Source organism: Aotus nancymaae, unplaced genomic scaffold (assembly GCF_030222135.1).
Source record: "Aotus nancymaae isolate 86718 unplaced genomic scaffold, 86718_ANA_hifiasm-v0.15.2.pri h1tg000059l, whole genome shotgun sequence".
Classification (NCBI taxonomy): domain Eukaryota; kingdom Metazoa; phylum Chordata; class Mammalia; order Primates; family Aotidae; genus Aotus; species Aotus nancymaae.
In genome coordinates, this window is record NW_026988473.1 from 60,861,522 (window position 1) to 60,873,100 (window position 11,579).

At 38.3% G+C, this 11,579-nt stretch overlaps 1 protein-coding gene across 3 annotated transcripts in view; it reads left to right on the top strand.

Moving 5' to 3' along the window:
* Nucleotides 1–10,529, top strand: part of ACER3 (alkaline ceramidase 3) — a 170,971-nt gene extending 160,442 nt beyond the window's left edge. For 2 of the 3 annotated variants that reach the window (XM_012469609.2, XM_064365316.1), the window contains 2 exons: nt 3,233–3,278; nt 3,784–10,529. In XM_012469609.2, the coding sequence (XP_012325032.1) occupies nt 3,233–3,278; nt 3,784–3,837 (100 nt within the window). In that variant the 3' untranslated portion in view covers nt 3,838–10,529. The remainder of the gene's footprint in view (nt 1–3,232; nt 3,279–3,783) is intronic. The other variant, XR_010338372.1, reaches the window with a different exon arrangement.
* The last annotated feature ends 1,050 nt before the right edge of the window (nt 10,530–11,579 follow it).

The window sequence follows — 11,579 nt, forward strand, 5'->3', positions numbered from 1 at the left end:
AAACTCCGTCTCAAAAAAAAAAAAAAAAAAAAAAAGAGTGTAAATTTCGAACTGAGATACAATAACTTAATAACTGGCACATCTAGTGCAACTAAGCAAGAAGAAAAGAGGAAAAAGTATAAATAACAAGTATCAGGAATATAAAAGGAAACTCCAAAGATGCTGAGAAAGATAAGAAAAATATGAGAAAGATGAGATACTTTGAACTTTATGTGATGGGTACTTCTGTTTATGTTTGAAAATCTCCATAATAAAAAGTTGGATTTTAAGCTCATAGCCACATCTGGACTAGGCACCTTATATATATTACCTCTTTTAATCCTCATGAGGCCAGTGTTATTTTATGCTTAGGGAAAGACAAGCTCAGAGAAGTCACATACTTTGTACATGAGCTCATGGCCAATTAGTGTTATCGCCAGGAAGTGAGCCCAGAGTTTTCTGTTTCTCCAAACCAATCTGGGAGACCTTAGAAATCATCTAACATAACTTCATCTGACGGTAAAGAAAACTGGGGCCCAGAGAGAAGTGACTTGTCCAGGTCACTAACCAGATAAAGTATAATATATTGGCAAAAGATTAGACAGAACTTCAATTCAAATGCTGCTTCTATTATTTACTAGCTGTCATCCTTTGAATGAGATATTTGACCTTTCTGAGACCATTTCTCATGTGCAAAATGGGAATAAGGCCCGCCTAGTTAGAGTAGTTTAAGAATGAAATTATGTAGAGCTCTTGGTCCAGTGCCTCTCCCCACCTTGTAAGTACTTCAAAAGTTGTGAGTGGTGGAGGTAACAGCAAGGACTCAATCCAGGGCTTCTCTGCCCTTGTTCAGGAATCTTCCTAAAGAGGAGGAGGAAGATGGCAACTATATTTTAGGGATTAACGTGAAAAACTGTTAAAGGAAGGTTGTATTTTGAAACAATAGATTATTCTTACTAAAATAATATTTGATGCTCCTTTTTATAGTTGCAGTTTGGAGTACAGTAAAGTGGCATCATAGCCACACTAAATTGTACAAATTCATCTCTCATGCTTTTTCCCCTTTCCTTTCCCTTGTTTAAAATACAGGTTGAGTGTCCTTTATCTAAAATTCTTGGGACCAGATATATTTCAGGTTTGGGGGATTTTGTTTTTGTTTTTGAATATTTGCTATACATAATGAGATATCTTGGGTATGGAACCCAAATCTAAATATGACTTTCTTTTATGTTTGATACACACCTTATGCAAATAGCCTGAGGCTAATTTCATACAGTATTTTAAAATAGTCTTGTACATGAAACAAAGTTAGTGTACAGTGAAACATCAGAAAGCAAAAGTATCGCTATCTCAGCCACCCATGCGGACAATCTGCGGTTTTGACATCACCACCATACCTGACTGAACTTATATGCTACTGATAAGCAATTATTTTATTACACTTTTTTCTCACATAAGTACATAATAGTAAAAAATATATACCTTGTTCAGGGTGACCAAGCGGCACAGCAGCATCACAAAACACCTCCATCAGCTGTCAGACAACAGCAGCAACCAACAAGGGCTGTAGGTTCAGTCTCCACCTACAGTGCTATGTTCTGAAACATCAGAAGCAGTTGAGGGGCTAGGAAGTAGCTCCTCTGGGAAAAGGAGGCATTCTGCTTAGTGACTCTTTAAAATGTTTCCTCCAGTCATCTGTCTCATTAAAAACAGTTTTTGGGCTGGGCATGTTGGCGCACGCCTGTAATCCCAGCACTTTGGGAGGCTGAGGCAGGCAGATCACGAGGTCGGGAGATCAAGACCATCCTGGCCAACATGGTGAAACTCCATCTCTAATAAAATACAAAAAAAAAAAAAAAAAATTAGGTGGACATGGTGGTGCATGTCTGTAGTCCCAGCTACTCAGGAGGCTGAGGTAGGAGAATTGCTTGAACCCAGGAGGTGGCGGTTACAGTGAGCTGATATCGTGCCACTGCACTCCAGCCTGGCAACAGAGTGAGATTCCTTCTCAGAAAAAAAATACAAAAAATTAGTCAGGCATGGTGGCAGGTGCCTGTAATCCCACTACTCAGGAGGCTGAGGCATTTGATCCCAGGAGGGGGAGGTTGCAACAAACTGAGATCGCACCACTGCACTCCAGCCTGGGCAACAGAGTGAGAATCTGTCTGAAAAAAAAAAAAAGAAAAGAAAAATAACAGTTTTTGTCCTAGCCATCTCTCATGGGTTGTATAAACGACACAATTTCTTATTCTGTTATGAATGCACACTGCTCTTGTCCTTCAATAAGTATTTTGATTGCATATGAGGCCAGGTGTGGAATTTCCCCTTCTAGCATCATGTCAGTATTCAGAAAGTTTCAGATTGGCCAATATGGTGAAACCCCGTCTCTACTAAAAATACAAAAATTAGCCGGGCGTGGTGGCGGGCGCCTGTAGTCACAGCTACTTGGGAGGCTGAGGCAGGAGAATCGCTTGAACCCTGGAGGCAGAGGTTGCAGTGAGCTGAGATCACACCACTGCACTCCAGCCTGGACAAGGCGAGACTCTGTCACACACACAAAAAAAAGTTTCAAATTTTGGACTTCAGCTTTTCAGGTTAGGGATGCTCAACCTGTACTATAAAATTATGTTTTGCATATGTAATCACAATGTATTTTACTATGCAGATACATGTAAATAGTATATTATAATAAAACTATTTTTCCTGTATGTTATGGAGAGTTTAATGAATTTTTCAGTAATAAATTCAACTATACTCTGCTGTGTGCACTGATTTTAGAATTTGATTTCATGTCCAGATGTGACTCACTTTAAAGGATACTATGAAGAAGACTTTCTCTTATCACTTTCTATGATCTTCCTGGTTTCCTCATACCTGAATTTAATCCTTATGGAGCTGATATACCCATTTCAGAATATTCTAAGAATACTATAATCCTTACTACCATGTAGCTTTAAAGATGGAATATCTAATTGTCATATGAATCATATCAAGCATTAGTAGAATGCTCACTACTAAACTGCACACATCTTGAGGTCCCAGTCTGTGTGTTAAGTATTTCTCTGTGTTCCATAGCATCTTGCAAAGAGTTTTGCAGAGTAGGTGCTCAAAAAAAAACAGTTGCTTATGGCATATACTTATGTTGTTTTTAGTTTGTACATGCAGAAGCACTATGGTTAAGTTTTTCAGTAAGCCAGTTTGCATGAATTTAAAATGAGTCTGAAGAGCTTTCCCCCTCCCACTTTTCTTTCAGTTTGTATACAAGAACACTTTACCTGAGATATAGGCCAAAAGTGAAGGTAAGTCCACTTCTTAGGTCCTGTGTGTGTATGTGTTGGGGGTAGGGTACTGGGTATAGGATGGAGGTGGAAGAAGAAAGGGAAGTGTGGAGAGGTAGTGGAGCAAACACAGGCTTTGGAACCAAAGGCATTGAATCTTTCATTTACTACTGCATGTTCTTGGACAAGTCTCTTCTCTTTAAGCCTTAGTTTCTTTGACAATAAAATTGAGCTGCTAGTAACTATACTGCAGAGTGTTTTAAAGATCAGAGATAATTTTATATGCCCAGCTTCATGCTTGACAAAGTCAAAGCATAATAAATTTAAATAAACTCAATAAAAAACACTCTCTGATATCTGGTACAAGTCTAGAAGGAATATACTATGCCAAGGCTACTAATACCAGGACAATCACTAGCAAACCTACGTATAGTCATAGCCCCATGGATTCTTTCTCATTCTTTTTCAGGGATAACATGGAATAATTTTATATTTTCTCATTCTGTCCTAATTTGTTCCCAAACAGTTTCTTTTTGGAATCTGGCCAGTGATCCTGTTTGAGCCTCTCAGGAAGCATTGATGAATCATTCCACCAAGAAAACAAACAAGCACCTACCACAGACCTGGCAGAGTAAATAAGGAAATCCTTAAAGATCTATGAGTTCAAATATGTCACGACCATCACAGCAGAGGAGTGACTTTCTGACTAATGCTGCCAGCCGCACAGAGAATGAGGAATGGGGCCTGCTGGGTGTTTAGTTCATGGCTTCATCTCATTTGTCACCCTCCCCCTTTCACCCTCCAGTTTATAAAGAAACAGAGATGATGTGTGTGTACAACCTCAAATGCAGAAACAATTGGGCTTTTCTTAACAGGTTAACAGTTTGTGATGGTTATAAGAAATTAACCTTTTTTCCTTTTTGCCAAGGGTTGCATGTGAATTATACCTTTCTTAATATATGATTAAATAATGCAAACGGTCAGCTAAGGGCCAACAAAACCCCATATTGAGCATATCCAGATAGTTAGCTGTGAGCCAGCACTCAGCTGTATCAGATTTGATTAATATTGTTGTATTAATCTCATGGATGTTTCTCAAAGGTTAAAGAAAAAAAAAGGAAGAAGAAAGAGCTAGCTGTGGGATTCTGTGTAGTTCTTCACTGTCTGTTCTGGGGCTAGTTGGAGTGTCATAAGCAAGCTCAGACCTGCCCCTGGTTCAGTACTTAACCACATCCCAGGATTTATGGTGTCTGCCTATGGCCACAGCCAACCAGAATGAGTGGGTCATCTTATCCCTTTCTGATGCTCCATGAGGACACGTATAGAATGCTGCAACTTCAGCCAGCTCTGTTCCTCTGATCTTTGCAGATCTTTTAAGTTGTCACCATTTTTATGACTAGACAAATATGACTGGTGGTCTAGACTGCCCATAGTTCATCCTCCTCACATAACTTATTTGAAGTTGTCAGGGAATGTCATTACTCTCTGACTTTTAAAATTATGCAGTATTTTCCAGTTCTCAGAGAGGTCATGGTTGTGCCCACGGAAGTGTGTTGCAGTAACTAAAGCTAAAATGATGAGGATCCTATTTACATAAAGCATATTAAACTATCTGCTTCTTAATTTTCTGAAGGAAATAGATATGTTTCTGTACAGAACCCATAAAAATTAGGGTGCTAAGAAATGACAGTAAAATCTCATCGTAAGGCAGCTAGTTCTAATTTGCATTTGAATGTATAACAAATTGCATCACTTTTCACAAACATGACACCTGCCTGGAGTAAAAATCTGATTTTACCCCTCTGCTCATGTATCATCATATTTGTAGCTCTGCATCATTTAGCATTTTTATGACTTTTGCTTTTTATAAATTATTGTAAAATCCAGATTGTTTTTAACCACATGGTGACATGACTCAAGATTAAATCCTGAGCTACAGTTTCAAAAGGAAAATCATTTTTTCATATGTAAAGATGGTAAAACACTTTTGTCATTTTTTCCAGTATTAAGTAGCCTTCATACAAATTTAAAACCAAAAACTATTCTGTTGTTTGTCTTCACCTACTAGCCTCAGTTTTATTAACCAAGTATCCAAGGATGTCAAGTTGGCATCCTTCCCTTAGCATACCAACAAGCCAGTAGACTGATTCTTCTGCCTACTTTTATGGTCCTCCAGGAAGAAAAATACTTTCCAAGACATTAAGAGAACTTTGGTTTTGCCTTAAGAGGGTATAAAACTAAACCATTCAAAGGTACAGCCCATAAGACTGTACTCGATTTTTGCCCCAAGATTCTGACTTCTGGCTACATTTCACCTGCAGTTACCTGGGCTATCAGCCATGATACATTTTTTAATTCATTTGTTATACATCATTATCTTTTTATACTTTTCAGTTAGATATTCTTCAGCATAAATAATATACAGTGTAGGATAAAGGTATATCCTACATGGCAATGCTGTTAAACATGGTAAGACTGAGTTTCTGCAGGATTAAAGTCAAATTAAGGGTACAGAGAGCACACCTTGATACTGAGGACATTTAGAGTAATTTGTTTAACGAGTGATTCATTCACCACCACCAGTGGCCACCTGTTCAATAAAATTGTCCAGCACCTCAGTGGAGAGTCATCTACACCCCAAGGTGACCTATAAGACTGTGGCCAATTCTTTGAAAACCCTTGTTTCTGTTGGGAGAATGGAAAGCAGAAAGGGAAGCCAGGCTCCTTAATGTTCCAAGTCAGCTGTGCCTCATTTTAGCAACTAAGTAAAACACTCAAGACTTTGTATCTGTGCAGTATTTTATGGAAATCACTGGTGACCTATAGGATATTGCTAAATTATCTTCATTTCAATGGCTTTGTTTTTTCCTTCTCAGATTCTAGGTGGACATTACAGGGTTGTATTCCTCACTGTCCCCTCCCGCTGTCATTTGTTTTATTGGAAAACTTTATGTTAACTAGAGTGTACAAAAAAGTCTGTTTCCTGCTGAGCCAATAATGATTTGTTTGCATATCACCTAATGTGAAAAGTGCTCATCTGTGAATCCTACAGTAAATTATATTTTAGAAAATACTTTGTGAGGCTGGGTACGGTGGCTCATGCCTATAATCCCAGCACTGTGGGAGGCTGAGGTGGGTGGATCACTTGAGGTCAAGAGTTTGAGACCAGCCTGGCCAACATAGTGAAACTCCGTCTCTACTAAAAATACAAAAATTAGCCAGGCATAGTGATGCATGCCTGTGGTCCCAGCTACTCGGGAGGCTGAGGCAGAAGAATTGCTTGAACCCAGGAGGTGGAGGTTGCAATGAGCCGAGATTGCACCACTGCACTCCAGTCTGGGTGACAGAGCAAGACTCTATCTCAAAAAAAAAAAAAGAAAGAAAGAAATACTTTATAAGGATGTGAAAGAAGCAAAGTGCTTGCACTTGAATATCCTTGTGCGTCCATTTTAACTCTGAAAAACTGAAAGCAATTTGGCTTTTATTTTTGTTTTTTTAAGGAACAGCTAGGTGAAAGGAGGTTAAGCTGATTGTCCCTCCCCCACTGTGGTGTTTTGTGAAACATCCCTACCACCTGAACTGATCTTTTTAATCCTTGTGATAGTAAATACATTTATAGTTAACAGGAAAAACATTTTTTTAATAATCTACAAATGAAAACCCTAATAGTAGTATTTGGTTTGACAGAAGTAAATCAAATATTATGCTTTAAACATAATGCAAAGTTTCAGGACAGTTAATTTGGTCTTCTCTTACCCTAAGAGGGTTTTTCTTATAATAAGGAGAAGAGGTGTGGTTCAAAGAAAATTAAGAAACAAAAACTTCAAATACATAATGAATGAAAATCTTTAAATGCCTGCAAAAATTAAGTTCTATTTTAATACTAGCCAATCCAAATTAGCCAATGCCCTAAAAGCGTCTAACAATTTAAGGTTGTCTTATGAGTCCCATGAAAACAATTATTTCTGGTTAAATTTGAGTTTTAGCTACCAACTCCATATTTATGTGACAATAAATTGTTTTGGCCCTGTGGTTTATGATGCGCTGCTAGATAAGCATTTATGTAAAACTGACATTTCAAAGAGAACCATTTCTACTTGGAATTTCCACCTATGTGACTGTTTGCAGATCTACCTCTGTCTTCCATTTTGCATCCTGTCAGTGTTATAATTAGTTTGATCACTTTGTCTTGTTTTTTAGTGTCTGCAGTTAATAGCTTATTCACTATGTTTTAACTATTTAAAAATAATGACTAAAATTTGATTTAAAGTAGTTAAACCCCTTTATGGAAGGAGCTGCAAAATGGAAAAAAAAAAAAAAAAAAGGAATCATGTCATCTTGATCCAGCTGACTAGAAATTTTTTTTTTTTTTTTTTAGACGGAATCTCATTCTGTCGCCCAGGCTGAAGTGCAGTGGCACAATCTCAGCTCACTGCAACCTCCACCTCCTGGATTCAAATAATTCCCCTGCCTCAGCCTCCTGAGTAGCTGGGATTACAGGCGCACACCACCACACCCAGCTAATTTTTTTGTATTTTTAGTAGAAACAGGATTTCACCATGTTGGTCAGGCTGGTCTCGAACTCCTGACCTTGTGATCTGCCCGCCCTGCTTCCCAAAGTGCTGGGATTACAGGTATCAGTCACCACGCCTGGCTTAGAAATTTTTAATACTGTCTTTTAACTGTTGCACTCCAGCCAGCCTGGGCAACAGAGTGAGACCCTGCCTCAAAATAAATAAGAATAAGGATATACTTGTTAAAATATCTAACTATGTAATTGTTGCATGAGGAAGCCGCCAGTGTTGTTGAGGTTCTTGGGAGCATTCCACTGGACTTCAGCATTTCTCCAAAATTACCAGCCCAGTCAGCTTCATATACCCAGATATGGACACTTCTTCACTTGAAATTCAAACTGAAGAGAAAACTCTGACTTTGGACAGTAAACCTTTGCCTTGGGTATGAAACCTTGACACTGTTAAAAGAAAAGTGGAAAACTGTAAGGAACAACAAGTTTCAACAAAGCACAGTCTTCTCTCTGATAGTCCAGCAGAGCAGCTAAGGAGACAAATCACTCAAGAACTTAAGTTGTTTGTTAGCTACAGTATTTCTGCTCCTGTGATACACATTCAGCCATTTTGGAGGAAAGCTAGGCAGTACTGACTGCCTATTTTCATGTACTTTAAAGAGTATTATTTCTCAAGGTCTTCATTTTATCATTCAATTCAGCTAATTACTACCTGTGTTGAAAGGTAGCTAGTGTAGAAGATTGGTCACAATTTTTTTTTTTTTTTTTTTTTTTTTGAGACAGGGTTTCAGCATGCTGTTCAGGCTGATCTTGAATTCCTGACCTTATGATCCACCTGCCTTGGCCTCCCAAAGTGCTGGGATTATAGGTGTGAGCCACCGCGCCTGGCCACAATAGTTACAGGCTGCAAAGTAACCTAAAATTCCCCCACTGTTTAGCTCAGCAGCTGCCAGTCAGCATAGCACCAGCCACAGTTCACTGTGCTCTGCATACAGTTCCTTTCCAGCCCTTACAAGACCTGCTTCATTGCTTTAAAGAACATAGTGCTGATACTTGAACTGAATTTAGTCATTGGTAACTTAAATATTCACAAAATTGTCATAAGCTTCTGAAACTCCTGGCAATGCCATATCTGTAGATCATCACTTTTAAATGCAGTTTGCAGAATTAACTCTAAAATTGCAGCAACCATATTTATTAGAGAAATCTTTAAGCATATACATATGGTTCCCTATAAGTATTCATTCAGAGATAATCTGTGCCTAAAAGTAAATGATAAAAATGTGTCATAATATCACAAGGCTCTAGATCAGGGATTGGTAAACTGTAACCCATGGGCCAAATCCGGGCTGCAGTTAGATGATCTGCAAGCTAAGAATCGTTTTTATATTTTATTTTATTTTATTCTATTTTTTATTATTTTATTTTATTTACTTATTTTTTTGAGACAGTGTCTCTGTTGCCCTGGCTGGAGTGCAGTGGCAGGAGCTCACAACCTCCCCTTCCCAGGTTCAAATGATTCTCCTGCCTCAGCCTCCCAAGTAGCTGGGACTACAAGCACATGCCACCATGCCAAGCTGGTCTTGAACCCCTGACAAGTGATCTGCCCACCTTGGCCTCCCAAAGTGCTGGGATTACAGGTGTGAGCCACCATGCCCAGCTGGTTTTTACATTTTAAAAATGTTTAAACAAACAGAGAAAGAAGAATATGCAGCAGAAACTCTATGTTGCCTACAAAGTCTAAAATGTTTACTCTCTGGCTTGGGAGTTTGCCTCCCCTGCTCTAGACTGTCAGCAAATGGCATAGTGGTACAGTACAGTGGTACTGCCCAACTGCACTTCTCTGTAAGGTGATTCTAGTGTGTATTTGTCAGAATGAAAATTTGTTATATATCTGACATCTCATGTTTTTGTTGAATGTAATCACGATTTGTATTTAATATTTACTGAATTATTTTTTCATATCAGTTTTTCTAGATTGGCAATAGCCTACTGCAAAGTGCCTAAACCTTTGAGAAAAATTACTATGAGCAAGGTCCATGATTTAGTTTTCAATATAAAGGGAATTTCATTCTCTACTATAAAATCCAAAAATGCTAGTTGCCCTTCACTTTTGAATTGACTTCCAGAAAGTTGAGATCTTTGAACCATTTCTTCTCATATCATATAAAATGTGCCCCTTGGTAGTTATCACACTGTGGTAGTCATGTATACTTTTTTTTTTTTAACTTTCTAAAAGGAAAAATTCAAAGTTCTTTCCACCGCCAGTCCAAGCTTCTTTTGGGTTTTTCTTTTTAGAGCTAAATTATTCATACAAATAAGTAAGTGAGTCTGTTCTGAGATACAGAGGCCATTATCTATTTTTGCTTATGTACTGATCGGGCACTGTTGTTCACCATCATGCATTTCCATACTTTTAATATTTCTGAGTCGCTTATCAATGTGACCAACAGATAAACTGTTCAAGCTAATATAGCATTTCCTAACTTCATAGTTGTTGCAGATGTTTGTTCTAGTAGTGGTTATTTAATAAACATATACATTGTACTGAATCTTATAAGCAACTAACATTTTCAGATAATCGTCTGCTTATTCACGTTTTCCATTTGATTTGCCAATGCCATAATCATTTTTCTAGAAAACAGTAGGATAATGTATTTTTTCCAGTCTGCTATAATGGAGACTATATTTCAGCATTCATTACCTCTCATAGGTGAAAATATTAAATGATATTGTTTTAAGTAAGACTACTGGTAGTGTTTTATCCCTGATTTATATTTTTTAAATCTATACATTTATATAAAGGCAGGGCTACCATGTGTTATTAGAGAGTTTATGTACTACACAAAGGCACCCAGTTGAGAGAGGAAGGTGGGTGAATCAGGGACTGAAATCTAGTCTGTGCTCAGCCTGCTAAAGATAGGGTTGCATCTTAGAGGACACATCTTTTTCCAGTTTGCTTAAACTGGCAGTATAGGCCAGCAGTAATTCTCTTCATGGAAATGACGTCCAGTCATTATCCGGGGGCTTCTTTGCCATTAGACTCCTAACACTGTACTACGGTACCTGTCTACTCCAAGCCTAAGTATGTTACAAGGGTAAAAGCTAATAATTTTTTAAACATTTATATCTTTATACAGCATCTTCAACTTTAGGAGCTGTGAAGTAAACACATGAACCATCCAGCTTCACACAATGAAGAGGGACAGATCAGGAACAGAAAAAATGGTCCTGCATAAGCCATGTGTGTCTGTGGTTTATAACTTTAACCAAAGTACTATCTACAAGATGTAAACAAATTAGAATTTTCCATAACTCATCTAGTTCCTCAAACTACAGGTTTTCAAATATTAGCTTTCTTAGCCAAACCTGCTGGAATGGTGGTTTTACTTATTGTTGACCATATGGTTGACTCTTCAGCTAGTCCCTCCTTTGTGTGTCAGGGTAGGGCAGCCTTGCCTATATCAACGGATGCTGGCAAGAGGAGAACCAGGAACCTTTACCTGACAAAACACAGACATGAGTTTGCAAAGCCATTTGGGCTGTGCTTTATGAGGGAATAACTGAAAAGGAGTGTGAATGGCTTTACTTCACCCTGAAGAGTAAACACCTGCCTAACACAGGCATCTGTCATTTGATTTAGCAAATTCTGTGGACTTAACTTTGGGCTTCTCTCTAGCGAGGTCTGGGGTGGCCTTTTCAGCTCTTTTTTCTTTCTTTTGCCCTGGACTGGAATACAGTCTCCCTCAAGTGGGTCTTCCTAGGTAAGAGAGAAAGCATGACCTGTCTCACTTAAT